The 16,034-nt window shown below is 46.0% G+C and overlaps 2 protein-coding genes across 2 annotated transcripts in view; both read right to left on the bottom strand.

Moving 5' to 3' along the window:
* Positions 1 to 4,518: 4,518 nt before the first annotated feature.
* Positions 4,519 to 5,079, bottom strand: LOC118026903 (ferritin light chain-like). Its single transcript, XM_035029960.1, has one exon. The coding sequence runs from the start codon at positions 4,873 to 4,875 to the stop codon at positions 4,519 to 4,521; it is 357 nt and encodes a 118-aa protein (XP_034885851.1). The 5' UTR covers positions 4,876 to 5,079.
* Positions 5,080 to 12,547: 7,468 nt separating this feature from the next.
* The window catches only part of LOC118026907 (aryl hydrocarbon receptor-like), a 40,508-nt gene continuing 37,021 nt past the window's right edge, over positions 12,548 to 16,034 (bottom strand). The window contains exons 10-11 of the mRNA XM_035029963.1: positions 13,034 to 13,459; positions 12,548 to 12,563 (exon numbers count right to left, since the gene is read on the bottom strand). Of these exons, the coding sequence (XP_034885854.1) occupies positions 12,548 to 12,563; positions 13,034 to 13,459 (442 nt within the window). The remainder of the gene's footprint in view (positions 12,564 to 13,033; positions 13,460 to 16,034) is intronic.

Genomic DNA, 16,034 nt, shown 5'->3' with positions numbered 1-16,034 from the left:
CGTGCCACTTCTCCTGGGGGAGGAAGGTGAGTTTCCCCTGATCTGCTGCTTGTTGGTTCCCTGCTGGAGGAGCAGGGGCCCGACTGTGCTGTGTATCACAGTTTATGGCAACCCCGAGCTGAGAGCCCGCTCCTGGGCTCTGTCTCTGCAGCCGGCTTCCCTGCTCCGATACCTGGGAGCTCCGCCGTACTCAGGCACCCCTGGTCTTCCTGTGACCCCGAGGGTCCTGAGACCACACTATCCCAATGAGGGTTCCACCCCCCACTTAGCCACTGGAGCGACGTCCCTCAGTGGAGCAGACTTCTAGAAGTTCCGATTTTGTGCTCTGCTGCTCTATCACTTGCCGGTAGCGGCTGACGGAGGCCCCCTCCCCGCCGTCTATCCTCCCAAATATCGCCTCGGATTCACTTCTCTGCACGTCCTACCTTCCAGAAAGTGTCGCTTTTCTGTTCAGAGAGTTGTTGCTATTCTTTTCTTTGATCTCCTGTTGAGTTCGTAGGTGTTCAGAATGGTTTGATCCCTATGCAGCTGAATTCCTGGGACCAGATGAAATCCAGGTCTCCTACTCCTCCTCCATCTTGCTCCGCTCCCTCCTTTTTTTTTTTATAATTATTATGTTATGTTAGTCACCATACGGTACATCATTAGTTTTTGATGTAGTGTTCCATGATTCATCATTTGCGTACTAACACCCAGTGCTTATTACAACAGGTGCCCTCCGGTGATGGGTATTCAGCCATTATTTCTTTGAGTACTTTTTCAGCCCTGCTCCCTTCCTCCTTTCTTGAACTCTGATGGTACACATGCGAGAGCTTTTATTATACTTCCCTAAGTCCCCGAGATTCTGCTTCCCCCCTTCCCAATCTATTTTCTCTCTGATGTTTAGATTGGGTAATTTCTCTTGTTCTATCTTCCAGTTCATTGATACTGTTTTCAACTCCCTTGTTGTTGAGTCCATCCAGGGAATTTATTTCAGTTATTATATTTTTCTGTCCTAAAATTTACATTTTATTCTTTATATTTTCCATTTCTTTGCTGAGACTTTCTACTTTTTAAAATTTGTTTTATGTTTTTTTTTTTATGGTGGTTTCTTTAAAATGTTTGCAGGTAATTCTAACATCTCAATCACCTTGTGTTTGCATCTGTTGATCATCTTTTTTCATTCATGTTGGGCTATCCCTGGTTCTTGGTATGACAAATGATTTTCAACTGAAACCTGGATATTTGGGGTATCATGTTATGAGACTCTGCATCTTAATTTGGATCTCCTATTTTAGCTGTCTTCTGACACTGCTTTAGTAGGGCAAGTGGGAGCACTGCCTCATTACAGCCAGGTGGGCATAGAGGTCCAGGTTCCACACTTGGCCACCATTGACACTGAGGAAGGGGCTCTTGTTATTTCTGGGCAGGGATGAGAGTTCTGGCTTACCATAATGTTCCTACCAATACCTCTGGCTGAGTGGGGTTGGAGTGGCTTGTCACTGCTACCTAGCTTGCCTCCACTGACACTTCTGGCTCTGGGGTCTTGTTAGTCCCACTGGGGCACAAGGCTTGGCTCCCGACTTGACATTCTCTGACTGCACCCTGGTGGAGGGTTTGTAGTGCCTGGAAAAGGTGAAAGTCTAGTTCTTTGCTCACATGAGTGGGTATGGGTCACAGTATTTTCTGTGGTGTTTGGTTGAAATACAGCAATCATGTCTAAAAGTTTTCTGTCTTGATAGGTGGTCCCCCTTCTGGTTATTTGATTAGAGAGATCCAGTTTTTGTTGGAGCCTTCTTAGTCTGTTCTCACTGGTGTTTCCAGCTGGCTTCCTCAGCTCCAAGTCTGGGATACATAAAACAAACAAACAACAAAACCCAACCCAACCCAAACCAAACAAAATAGGGAACTCAGTGTGGTGTTATTCCTTGGGTTCTAATGTTTCTAGTTGTTCTGTCTTATTCTCTCCAGTCTTTTTTTTAATGTGAAGCTTATACATAATGTCTAGGGTTTTCAGTTGCACTTAGTAAAAGGATAGGGGAAAAAGTCTCCGTTTTCCTGGAAGTAGAATTCTGTAGTACTTTTTTTTTAATGGAAAAGCAATATAATTTGCCATGAATAGATAAGCAACCCCCCACCCAATAATGTGGAAATGAAACAATGCAGTTCCATCCAGGTATGATGATTGGGAAAGTACCCCGCTGAGCGCTGGTTTCTGCTTAAAAAAAATTGAAGTTTATGGTGTTACAGACTTCAAAGTGCCATACTGGGGGATTATCCTTGATATTAACAAGATTCCCTACATCATGTCCTGAGGATCCCACACTGTGGGAAGTGCCAGTATATGTAACTGGTCCCTCTTACATTAGAAGCATAGGGTGAGTTTTAAAAAATATTTTTAACATTATGGAGCATAGTACATACAAATGAATAGTAAAAGGACCCCGATGGGCCCACCACTGGTGATAAAAACAGAACATTACCAATATCGGGAATACTCTGCTCACCCCTCCCAGTCACATTGTGCTTTTTGCCACCCCCTGCCTCCACAATTTTGACATTTAGGATTTACATTTCTTTAATACCTGTGTGTGGTTTTTTTTTATTTATTTAATTTAATTTAATTTAATTATGTTATGTTAGTCACCATACAATACATCATTTGTTTTTGATGTAGTGATCCATGATTCATTGTTTTCGTATAATGCCCAGTGCTCCATGCAGTACGTGCCCTCCTTAATACCCATCACTGGGCTAAAGATTTTATTTATTTACTTATTTGAGAGAAAGAGAGTTTGTGTGTACTTTTAGTCATAGTGTATGTACTTTTCTGTGATTTTCATGTTTTATCCAACAGTATGTTTCTGAGACTCATCCATGTTAACGCATGGAGCAGTGATTCATTAGTTTCCATTGGTGAATGCAGTACCCATCATATGGCTATGACAGAATTCACTTGCCTTGTTGGTGATCATTTGGTTTGCTTCCAGGCTTTAGCAACCACAGTGTCTGTACATATGGTGTACCTGTGCAATCTTTTATCTTCTTGTGTGTATCTAGGAAGAGTAGTGTTGAGTCAAAGGGTGTACACTTGTTTAACTTCACATGATAATGCCAGATTATTTTCAAAATTTGTAACAATTTAAACTCTCACCAGTAGAGTGTAAGATATTCCACATCTTTGGGTTCATCTTTTTTGTAGCTCTCTGGGCTTCCTGGATCCAAGTAGGGGAATTATTGGATCATATATCTATATCTATCTTTAATTTTTTGAGGAACCTCCATACTGTTTTCCATAGTGGTTGCTCCAGTTTGCATTCCTGCATGCTGTCGAAAGGCATAACCAGAAAACCCAACTCTGTTTCCCTGTGAGGGTTTCCTGTTCTCTACATCCTTGCCAACATTGTTATTTTTTGTCTTTTTTTTTTTTTTTTTAAGATTTTATTTATTTATTTGACAGAGAGAGACATAGTGAGAGAGGGAACACAAGCAGGGGGAGTGGGAGAGGGAGAAGCAGGCTTCCCGCCGAGCAGGGAGCCCGATGTGGGGCTCGATCCCAGAACCCTGGGATCATGACCTGAGCCGAAGGCAGACACTTAACGACTGAGCCACCCAGGCGCCCCTATTTTTGTCTTTTTGATTCTAGCCATTCTGACTGTGTGAGATGATATGTCATTGTGTGAGACTTTGATCTGCATTTCCTCAATGATGAGTGATGTTGAGCATCTTTTCGTGTGTCTGTTGGCCATCTGTATGTCTCCTTTGGAAAAATGTCTCTTCATGTCTTCTGCCATTTCTAAACTTATTTTTTGGGTGGTGAATTGTATGGAGTTCTTTATATATTTTGGATATTAACCTTTTACTGGCTATATAATTTGCAAATATCTTCTCCCATTCAGTAGGTTGCCTTTTTGTTTTGTTGATGGTTCTTTTCGCTGTGCAAAAGTTTTTTATTTTGGTGTAGTCCTAATAATTTATTTGTCCTTCCATTTCATGTATGGGATATTTCATGCATAAAGGTTGCTAATTTTACTGTATTTAAAAAGGATTTCCAATTCTTCCCCCTCCCTTTTTTGCTTTTGCTCTTTATATCTTGTTTAAGAAATTCTTCCCTGAGGTCATAAAGATTTTCTCTTACATTTTTTCTAAAACTCTGAAACTTTTGCCTTTCCTAATTATCTGCTCCATTTAGACTTTATGTATGAGAAGACTGAGACCCCATTTTATTTTTCTTCCATATGGCTAACCCATTGTTTCCGCTCCATTGCTAAATGAACTTTCTCCCACAGCTTTTTTTTTTTCTTCTGCAAAAAGCTTTATTGTTTTGTTTCCATTTAGTCCATGGCTTGGGAGAGGGTGCCAGGGTGTTTAAAAAACCACCTAGTAGTTGAGGGAGAGGCTCAAGCAGAAGCCCTGGCACCAAGAGGATGTCAGTGTGTCCTCTCAAAGGATGCAGGGGTCCAGAGGCTGCTAGTCATGCTTGAGGGTGAGCCTTTCAAAGAGATCTTCACCCAGCCCAGCCGGGGGGCCAGCCAGCCTTCAGAGGTTACTCTGATGGTCTCCATCTTCCTCATCCAGGAAGTGTCTCTTCAGGAAGTCACAGAAATAGGGGTCTGCACTGGCAGAACCCAGGGCATGTAGACCCAAAAAGGCCTGGTTCCTGTTCTCCAGAAGCAGCGTGGCTTCCATGGTGTCTTGGGCTTTACCCCACTCATCTTGAGACTCCTTCTGCACGTCCTGGAAGAGGGTGTGGCTGCTGTGCTGGTTTTGCATCTTCTGGAGATGCTCAGTGCCCTTGTGCTTCTCCTCAGCCAACTTGCAGCCCTCCAGAGCCATGTCCTCATGGTGGAAATTGAAGCCCAGAGAGAGGTAGGTGCTGGAGGCCTGCAGATGCATGTTGGCCAGGTGGTTGATGGTGGCCTCCACCTGGCTGGAATAATTCTAATGAGTCTGGGAGCTCATTGTTGATTGGTAATAAGAAGCTAGCTCAAAATATGGTTTTGGCTGGCCCTGGAGGCAGAGGGTGCCGGGGAAGATGGCTCCGAAGGTTGCCACTGGAAAAAATGTTGGAGGGTGGTTGGAGGCTGGTAGAAGGGGAGTCCCTGGGTCTGTTCCATCTAAGTACTGTTGAAGCAAGAGATAGATCTGTGGGACTGCGAGGTATACTGCCTTTCCCCATAGTTCTGATCACCTCCATCGTATATCAAGTTCCTATATATGTGTGGTCGGCTTCTGGGCTCCTACTCTATTCCTCCACTGTGACTATGTACTAACACCATAGTCTCTTCACTGTTGTGCTTTATGAAAGCCTTGATAGGCAATATGGCGAGTATGGCCCTTTGTTCTTCTTTATGACTAGCTGTCTTGGTTAATCTTGGCCCTTCATCTGCCTTATACAGTTTTGAATCAACTTTTCAAGTTTCATGAGAAACATTGTAAGTTTGACTGGATTTCACTGAATCCTTAGGTCAATTAGGAAATACTGATACTTTATGATATTGTGTTTTCCAATCATAGCTGGGGTGAGAGCTGCCCTGGACTTTCACAGGCCTCCATGTTCAGAGTTGGGTCTGTCTAGACTACAGCTCTTGTGTTACTGTGTGTCCTGTGGCCACCTGTGGGCCTAGCATAGCTGCAGGAAGCAAAGCTCATTAGATGGTAAAGATGGAGAGCCCACCAAGCCTTCAGAAGATTCATGGCTGCCTGTGTCTCCGAGACCTCTCTGCTCATGGTACAGTCACTTCTCTATTGAGGCAACTCTTGGGAATATGAGATGAACCCAGGTCCAGTGCTGGGCTCTGGGTCTCCCAAATCTACCTGGGAAATTCCAGATAACCCCAGGCAACCCCACCCTCCCTGTGTTCTCCCATGATTAGTTCACACACAGGAACATGACCCATCTTGGATCAGTGGAATGTTATTTCTGGAAACTCTGGGGAAATTTTACTTGCTCTTGAGAGAGAGGGACAGGAAGGAAGGATAGTCTCCTATGTGGCACGTTGTGGCTGTGGTTTGGGCTCTGGACCTGCTACCTGTCCAGAGTGAAGCAAACACACTGCACAAGGCAACACCAAGAACCAGAGAGAAACACCAGCAACACTGGATTATCCCAAAGACTCCCTTATGCACTGGGCTTCTAGCTAGGGGAGCAATCCCTAGTCCAGCTGTTTAAATCAGACAGAGTTGGGTTTTCTGTTTATGTCTTCCAACAACATCTCCTCTGATAACCCCTAAAGAGAACTCCAAATTCTCTCTAGGAAACTCCCTACCCCACTCTCAGCCCATGTGCTTGGGGGGGGACCTCTGACCCAGCTCCAGGAGTGGTGTCCATGAATTTGGCTGAATGAGGGGCATATTCAATCCATGAAGGTCCTGAAGGGGAGCCTAGTGCAGCCCTCCCAGGCTAACTCATAGAAACCCTGCAGCAGTGGAGGCCCCTCTGGTCGTTTTATGCCTTTGAGTTCTGATGGAAGAAGCTCCCTTGGTTTCTCGAGCTGGTTGGAGCCTGGCACCTTAGAAGGTGGTCAGTGTGCCACATCCCATAAAAGAGTGAACAAGTACGGCCAGTCCCTCTAGCCACCTGCGACTGCTTGTTTATGACCTCAAAAGCCTGCCCACTCTCTTTCCCCTTTTACTCCAGCCTTCCTAGCCCATCTCCTCGTGGCCAGTCCTAGCCCTGGGCAGTCAAGCACTTGGCCTCCCCTCCATCTGCCCTGGCCTCAGGAAGCAGTCCCCTGAATCAGTGACAGCAGCACTCTCATAGCATTGGCACAATCTGAATCATGGTAGTTGTAAAAGAATGTTTGGGGAACTGTCTACAGTGTCCTGAAGCATGTGCGCCAAGTTAAAAGGACAGTCATCGAATTACTTTCAAGTTATACTCAGTAGAAAGGAAGAGTACTGTTTAATCATCTGAGCTCATCAGTCAGGCTGATTTTCACACACACATTTGCTTCAACTCATCCTGCTTGGCCCAGGCCACAAATACAAGAGAACCAGAAAGGCTGCACTCACCACAGAGTCAGACCTGTAACTAAACACACACATATATGTGCACACATTTACTATCTGTTTTAATATGCTGAATAATGATTACATTAGTAAGAGGTTATGGTATTACTGGCCATGTAACACATACTTTCTTTTTTTAATAATGTAATAATATTTTGCTGCAGGTATGGGTTATATTTGATTAAAAATTATTATTTCCAAGATGTTGATGAAACCAAATATAGTCTTTATTATACTGTACACCCCAAATTATTAGGAAGGCTGATTTTGTTCCTTTTAATGATTGATGAGTCTGGGACAATTTGACTGCATCAAGGGTACTGATGAGGGGTTTGTGCTTTACCTAATGGGAATCCTGTAACTTCTGGGACAAGAGTGCAATTCACAAGAAACTGAAGGCTTTGGGGCAACATGAGTACATTCTGTGGAGGCAAAGGACAAGTACAGAATTTGGACATCACCTTGGGCAGTCACAAAGCTGGCTGTTTGGCAACATTAGCTAATTAAGCTCCTTCTTGAAAAGAATTTGGTGTTGCATGCTTTTAAAATGAGTTACATGTTTGTGGTTATTTTTTACATGGGTTGCTGTCTCCAAGGACCAGCCCAGCTTCACCACTCATGAAATAGACTTTTGTACACTGGTCCCTGAAAGACATTTTCTGGGGCAAGTTCTGGACAGCTGTTTGTTGGTGTCAATGAAGCCTCCCTCCCAGTGGGTATAGACTGGGACCTGGGTGGTTGGTACACTGAGACATCATGAGCCTGGCTTCCCAAGTGGGCTATGGCCTGACTCCTCTGCATTCTCATCTCTCCTGCTGCCACGACCCTGAAGGCTGGCTGCCCAAAGAACCTAGCTTGCATCTGTGTCCGCATCATCCTTATTGCCACTGAGCACAAGCAGAAAAACAGATGCTTTGAGAGTCTCTGCAAAGGCAGGACTGCTTAGGGAAGCTGGCTGGCGTGACTGTTGTAGTTTGAAAGTGGCCCAAGGAGACATCATTGTAATTGATTTTAATTCTTTCTTTTTTTTTTAAATAAAGTAATAATATTTCTAATTCTTAAAAATGTAAGTGCTCAGGGAGGGTTGAGGGCCCACCAGCCTTTCTTATCTTTGTGGGCTCTTCAGTTAGATGCTCACCTAGTGTCTTCCTTGCCCCTGACTTCTCACCCAGACATGGGGGAGGCAGTGGGGGGTGTGGTGGTGGTTAGGGCAGGAGGAGGGACCCCAGGCTCCAGAGAAGGGAAGAAGGAGAGGTGACAGGGAGTGGGAAGGGAAGTCCCCATGCCCAACCTTAGCCCGACTGAAGTTCCTCCAGGAGATCACCCTGTGCCTGGAGATAGGACAGAGCCTCTCCTCCCCACCCTCCTACTGCATGGGTTGCTGTCTCCAAGGACCAGCCCAGCTTCACCACCCATGAAATAGACTTTTGTACACTGGTCCCTGGAAGACATTTTCTGGGGCAAGTTCCGGACGACTCATGTTCACATGGATGTGGTGGATGCCCCTCACCTGTTACCCGGAGATTACTGCTCCCAAGAGTGTTGCGGGAGGGGACAGCTGTTTGTTGGTGTCAATGAAGCCTCCCTCCCAGTGTTACATTCCTGATTACCCTCCATTTTGATTCTGGCCTTGGCCATGTGACTTGGCTTGATCACCTGCCCTAGCAGAGGCTTGATAAGCACTTGGACACGGGGGCTTGACTTCTTGGAGCATGCTGTAGCCAGGAAATCCTGGTGTCTTGGGAAGGGAGGGAACCAAGGAGCCTGGCTGACACCCAGCAAGCTGCCAGACATGTGAGTGAGCCCCTGCTGAGCTGCCAGATGACCACAGCCACATGAACGATGCAGGCGAGACCCACAGCAGAACCATCCAGTGGAGCCCACCATATTGCAGAATAATAAGCAAAGAGATGATTGTTGTTTTAATAGCCTACGTTTTGTGGTAATTTGCTACTCCACATATGAATGAAACACCAGACATATTCTTGTGAGCTGTGCATTGACTGCCAGTGTTTCATTATAGTCCATGGTAGTAAATAAACAACAGAGAAATGGAATGTACAGATTGTTACACATGTAATGAGTCTGCATTTCACACGGAACATTTTAAGTAGTTTTAAAAAACTTGTGACCCAGTTGAAAATACCATGGAAGGACAACTCTTCACATCAAGGCAGGCCTCAGGGTGTCCAAGAACATGCACTGTTTTGTGATTAAACTGTTTACTTTGGACAGAAAAACATAAAAAGTACTCCAAATAGACCATGGTTTGTTAAGACATACTGCCATGTACAGATTCTAAATGAGATTAGAGAATTTCCCCTTTCCCCATGATGAGAGGCTGTAATTTTTGGTTTGAGAGAGCAGGTGTAAGGATTTATGAGTACTGGTGAACACTTCTGTGTGTGTTTTCTCCCATTTGTCAGGCTGCAGGGTCTTAGTTGATGCTTCAGTGTTTTAGGTCCAAGGGTCCAAAATGGCAGACATTCCATACATGAAACAACATTAACCATCACCCGATCTGATGCTGTGGAAAATAAACATGGTGGCTTATCCTGTGCAGGTCACACGGTTTCTGGTAACTGCTGGTAGACCTGGTGGCATCAGAGGGGTCCTTCTGTTGGGTTCTGACTGGGCTGGTTCCCGGGCCCCTGTGTTCCTGTGCTGTGGTTTCTTCACCTGTGCTTTCACTCATGCATACATACAATGGACATTCATTAAGCACCTACTATGTACCTGGTTCTGGGTGACACTGGTGAGCAGGTCCAATGGTGGTCATACTTGATGACATCTGGCCCATTTAGCTCCCGAACAATGAGTCCTGTGGTGGAAGCCACAGAAGTCAGTGGAAGTGCTACTATAACCCTCAACCATTCTGAGTCCTTTATGGAAGGAGAAGCAGTGGCCGCCAACCTTTTTCCTTTTGCTCTGTTGGGAGACTGAGATGCATGCACCCTGAGCTTCAAAGGTGTACCACTGTCTAGATCTTCCATCTGCCATGTTCCCGTGCCATCCTCTAGGGCAGAACACCATTCCTCCTGCACATGGGCTCCACAGAGGACCCACTTCTCCTGTGTCCAAGATACTGGGTGAAGGTCAAGCCCTCTCCAGGGGTCTAGGCCAAAGGGCACATATCCCTTCCCCATGTGTGGCTGTCAGCATGTTACCGTGCTGTAAGAACCATGTGTCTGGATGGCCCTGATTGCAAACAGGTTGTCTGATGCTGGCTTCAGCTCTGAGCTTGGAAGTGTCATTATGAAGGCAAATGTTGGAACAGGTCCATAGTGTCCCTTTCCTATTAACATTTCTGTGATTCAAAAGTTACTTTTTAAACAAAGATGAGAATTCCATATGTGTCTTGAGTATAAAGTACACAGAATGAAATGAAGTAAAACACACACACACACACACATCTTTGGGATCCAGAGAATAAGATTTCAGATAAGTGTGTATTTATACACACAGAAAAAAGTTAAATATTCACCCAGCAATATGAAAAATTTAAGATACTTCAATTTCAGGGAAAATGTCAGTAGTTAAGACTCCAGAACATGTCCACAGACGGGCAAAAAGCACGATACGGTCTTTCTAAGTCAGAATTTGGAGGAAAATGTGCTTCCTTTTGGGCCTGGAATCCCAAGTGCTATGGTGCTGTGCACTTTGTTTTGGTCACACTGCTGATGGGAAAATGGGAAACATTTAGAGCAGTTAGAACAAAATTACAGAAGACAAGGGTTAACCCAAGGACTCTAAAATCATACTTGTTTATAAAAGATGTAAGTTTGAGGCTTTAATTAGGAATTACTTTGGTTTCAGATAGAAGTCTAACAAATTCGGTCTTCTGATTTTCTAACTTACAACAGGTGGAAAATAAAAAATTGGGAAGGGGGTATGAGCTGAGGGACCCCGAGGATGCCAGAAATGAGAGGTGGCAGTGTGACATGAGAAGGGGGCAGAAAATCCAGAGAAGTGAAGGGGAGCTCCCAGTGAAGCTATATCGGGCTGCCTGGGGTTCAGGGAAACCACATTCCAGCTGCGCCCTGAGGGCAGCCCTATGTCACCGGAAAGGCACATCTGCTCCTCTGTGTGAAATGGGAGGGGTCACAACGCTGCTGGTGTGACTTCTATGCGAAGCTGCATTTGAGGGTGTGCATTACGATTATTTGCAGGGTCTGTATGTGTGTCCTCATTCCCTGCCAGCACCAGGCAGTGAGCAATGCTTCAGCACTAACCTGCTTATTGGTGTTGGAAATGGTAGCAGGGGGAGCACAGCAGAAGAGGGTGTCAAATTCAAAATACAACCAATCCAACTCTGGGTGTCCAAAGCTGGGCTAAATTACATTACAAAGTAGGTGTCCAGGTGGCTTAGTGATGCCCAGAAGACTGCAGCTGGAGGGCCCACCAGGTCATAACCACACTATTCCCAGGGGTAAAGCTGCTCCTGCCACCATTACTAGCCTCAGTAGACCAACACTGACAGTGACCTGCTACATTTGAAGAATCCCTCCACGTATCCCTGCACTGCAGCTTCACAATAATGCTGTGCTTAGGACCAGCTGGGCTGGTGGGATACCCCTCCTATACTGGCCAGCTGGGCAGATGCCCCCTCACATCCAGATTTGCTAGGAGCTCTGCACTTGACCAGTGAGATAGAGTGCCCCTCCCTGCTACCCACAAATCCCCGTGGTCCTCCTTGCTAACACTTACCTGGAGCTGGACGTCATGGCTGCCCTGCATAGATGCAGGTGGCCAGGCAGAGTCAGGAGGGCAGGGAGGCAGGGTCAGGCTAGACTGCACCTGGGGTCTCCCCACAGCCCCTGGGGCTGCAATGACCAGTTTGTCCTTGCTGTGCCTTGTGGCTTCAGCTGGGCTCTTGCCTTGGCTGCTGCCTATGCCTAGGGAGCTGTTCTTGGAGGACAGGAAGGGGCTTGGCTTCAGGGCCTGGGGGATGGCATCTCTTGGGCAGCCACCCAAGGGCTGGGCACTTGGCAACCCTTCTCTCACTGGCCCGCAAGCTTCCTGGGTCTGCAGCCCCATTTGTACCCACTGATGTTGCTTGGCAGCTGGGCAGGGGTCCATGCTGTAAGAGTCCTGCATAGCCAAGGGTATATGCAGGAGCTCCTGGGAAGGGCAGGCAGAGCTCCCCGAGAGCTTGCTCACCACCAGGGAGTGGGGTGGGTGCTCTTGACTCCCAGCTGTATCCTTTGGGTTACCCGCTTCTCCCTGCACAGATGGGGGCAAACCCCAGCACAAGTTAGGAGGAATGTCACTGGCTGGCCCTGCCCATGGAGGGCACAGGTTGGCCATGGTCGACCACAGGTGGTGGAAGGGGTCAGGCTGGGCCTGCCTTGCTACCTGCCCTGCCTCCACCTCCACAGGGACTAGTGCTGGCTGGCCCTGGATCGGGGAATCCCAAATGCTTTCCAAGGGATAGGTGCCACAGGAGGTGGGATCTGAGGTGATCAAGGGCTTTTGACACTGACCACTGTGTGAGGCTGTCCAGGGCATGGGTTCTTTGCAAAAATCCAGAACACCAGCACCTGGCTGAGCCAGGTGTCTAGGGATATTTTCTCCTAAAGGGAGTGAAGATGTGTGGTTTGGCTGAAACACCTGGGCAGGTTGGCTGGGGCTGGAGGCCTCAGGGAGGGGGCTGAGGTCAAATATTGTTGGTTTCTGGCATATCCTGAAATTCAAAGGCATATCCTGGCTGTGCTGAAGCTGCCACTGTGGAGAACTCTGGAGTGTAGGGCCAGAGATGAGAAAATGCTGGGTGTGTGTGTGAAGGTAGCTGGGCACTGTGCCCATGTGCTGAGGTGGAGCCACTTCCACAGTAAGCTGGCCCGAGCCCAGCGAAGGCTGTGGCTTCAGGGTCTGTGGAGCAGTTGTGCTGGATGGTGGGGGCAATGCCACATTCCCACTGTCATGAAAAAGCACTTTCTTTCCCCTGTGGGAGCCCCCTCCCTGGCTGGGTGGTAGTGGGTGGCAATTCTGAGACCCTGCAGGGCCTGAGTCAGCCCTGAGAAGGCTCTCTTCCCACACACACTGGCTGAGGTCAGTGACCCCCAGGTGCTGGAGAGTGCAGCAGACATCAGGCTGTTCTTCTGTGTCCTTCTCCAGCAGGGTCTCAGTGAGAGCCAGGAGGGAGTTGTCTTCCTCCTCCTCTTTCTCTTCCTTGTGCTCATGACTGTCATTGGACCTCCACCTCTCCAAGGGTGAGCCTTGTGGGGTTGGGGCAATGCACGACAAGTATATGGATTCATCTTGCTGCATCATGGCTCCCAGAAGAGAGCCTGGGTGCACAGGACCCTGACCAGTGGGGGTGCCCTTCCTTGCCCTGATCCTCTTCCTGGCTGGGAGGGCATCCACAGGGCTCAGGGGGCTGCTGTCATATAGGATGGCTTCCCCTGTGGTGAAGATGAATGGCAGCTGCAGGGCTCTCTTGCGCAGGTGCTCCTCCCCCTCTGCATTCCTGTGGTTAAGGAAACACAAGACCACATCTGAGAATGGGTATATGAGTGAGAAAGGGAGTCTCCTGGTCAGGGGACAGTAATGGCCAAGTAACTGAACAAGTGAGCAACGCGCTGGACATCAGCTGTTCTGGTTTTTCCATCCAAGGGAGAAGACATAATATTGAACTTGCTTCTCTTTTGCATTTTTTGGAGTAAAAAATCTTGGCCAATACTTTCTGTCTTGAATTCTGAAGAAGTCTCAGAGGAAACTGCTTATTTGTGGGATGAGTATTCCAAAAACACATGTAGAAATTCCCTAAACTTTATGTCGAAAAGAATAAATCATTATGCAAATATGATACATGCAACTGTTTTTCACTGGGAAAAATAATTTTCCCGTCCTTCCTCCTCTCCCTTCTTCCCTTCCAAAAGACACATGGTATATGGCTGCTATAGGCCGCCCCAACAGCCATGTAACACCATGCTCAGCAAGGTGAAAAACCTTCACTTGCTGGCCTGACTCCACTTGGAATCTCACATTTGGTTTTTAGCTCCACAAAGGAAAACTGAAGTAACATGGAGTGTCTTTGACAGAAGATGACCAGGATGCTGTGGGCATAGGAAACCCCATCACTGGAGGGACCTTTAGAGAAGCTGGTATCTCACCTTAAGATCTCTGGTCATAGCCTTTGTCCTTAAGTCTACTTTGTATGATATGAATACAACCACTCTGGCTTTCTTGTACGTACTGTTTGTACCACATATCTTTTATTTTATGTCTTATTCCTTTCAACTTATTTGTGTCACTATTTAAAAATATATCTCTTGTGCTTGCTTCAACAGCACATATACTAAAAATATATACTAAAAAAATATATAAGGCATATGGTTGAGTGCTTTTTTAAAATCCATTTCGACAATCTGTGTGTTTTAATTGGAGTGTTTTATCCATTAACATTTAGTGGCATTATTGCTATGTCTGGATTTGGGTCTTTTATATTATATTTGTTTGTCCCCCTTCTTCCCCTCTATTCACCCCTTTCCTGCCTAGATACATTAATTTTTTAAGAAATTCATTTTCATTTATATACTGGATTTTTGGTTCTATCTTTTGCATTATATTTTTAATGGTTGCTTTAGAAATTATGAAATATACCCTCAAGATTTCAATGCCTACTTAGAATTAGTACTGTGCCACTTTACATAAAACATATGCATCTTGCAATGGTCCATGTACTCCTAACACCCATCCTTTATCCTAGAGGTGTCATATATATTACATCTATATATGTTATAAATCCCATACTATATTTTTGGCTTTAAGCAGTCACATGTATTTTTTAAAAAGGAAAAATAATATTTTATATTTATCCACATGTTTACCATTCCTCATCCTGCCCACTCCTTTTTCAAGGTTCAAGGTCTTAGTGGATATCATTTCCCTTCCCCCTGACATATTTCTTTTAGCATTTCTTATAGTACAGATCTACTGGCAATAAGTTGTTGGATTTTTTTTTTCTTTAATGAAAATGTCTTCGTTTGCTATTATTTTTGAGGGCTATGTTCACTGTTCACAGAATTCAGAGTTGACAATTTTTTAAAAGCACTTCAAAGGTATTGTTCCAATGTTTTCTGATCACCATTTTTTCTGTTGAGAAGTCCACAATAATCTAATTGTTTCTTATATGTAATGTGCTTTTTATCTTAGACTGCTTTTAAAGTTTTCTCTTTAGCTTTGGTGTACAACAATCTGACCAGAATACGCCTTGGTGTGTTTATTTTTTGTATTTATCCTGCTTGGAATTCGCTGAGGTTCTTGAATCTATAATTAAAATTTTTCCCAAACTGGAGACGTTTCTGGTCATTATTTCTTCAAACATTTATACACATCCGCACATAAATATATAGACAGACAGATATAGGTATAGATATACTGCCCACTCTCTCTGTTCTTTTTCTGGGATTCCGTTTACTTATATATATATATATATAAAACTATGTATAGGATATAATTTCAAGTATAAAACTTAAATATGAGCCAAAACATACCTGAAGGAAATACATCGATATATTGACAACAATCTTGACTGATCCGCAATCACATTAGCGTCGGACCCTTCCTTGGGCCCTCCCTTCCGGCCCTCCTTTGCGTGGGACCCTCCCTTCCGGCCCTCCTTTGTGTGGGACCCTCCCTTCCGGCCCTCATTTGCGTGGGACCCTCCCTTCGGGCCCTTCCTACCGGCCTGCATTTGCGTGGGACCCTCCCTTGGGGCCCTCCCTTCAGGCCCTTATTTGCGTGGGACCCTCCCTTCAGGCCCGCATTTGTGTGGGACCCTCCCTTCGGGCCCGCCCTTCCGGCCCTCATTTGTGTGGAACCTTCCCTTCGGGCCTGCATTTGTGTGGGACCCGCCCTTCCGGCCCTCATTTGCGTGGGACCCTCCCTTCGGGCCCTTATTTGCGCGGGACCCTTCCTTCAGGCCCGCCCTTCTGGCCCTCATTTGCATGGGACCCTCCCTTCAGGCCCTGATTTGCGTGGGACCCTCCCTTTGGGCCCTCATTTGCGTGGGACCCTTCCTTCAGGCCCGCCCTTCCGGC

The sequence above is a fragment of the Mirounga leonina genome, unplaced genomic scaffold (assembly GCF_011800145.1).
Source record: "Mirounga leonina isolate KUSES-001 unplaced genomic scaffold, KU_Mleo_1.0 Mir_353, whole genome shotgun sequence".
Classification (NCBI taxonomy): Eukaryota; Metazoa; Chordata; class Mammalia; order Carnivora; family Phocidae; genus Mirounga; species Mirounga leonina.
Note: the sequence above shows the minus strand (reverse complement) of the source record. Positions and strands in the feature narration are given on the sequence as shown.

What these genes read in the sequence shown, in the direction of transcription:
- LOC118026903 (XM_035029960.1), bottom strand. Translation starts at nt 4,875, where the DNA reads ATGCATCTGCAGGCCTCCAGCACCTACCTCTCTCTGGGCTTCAATTTC.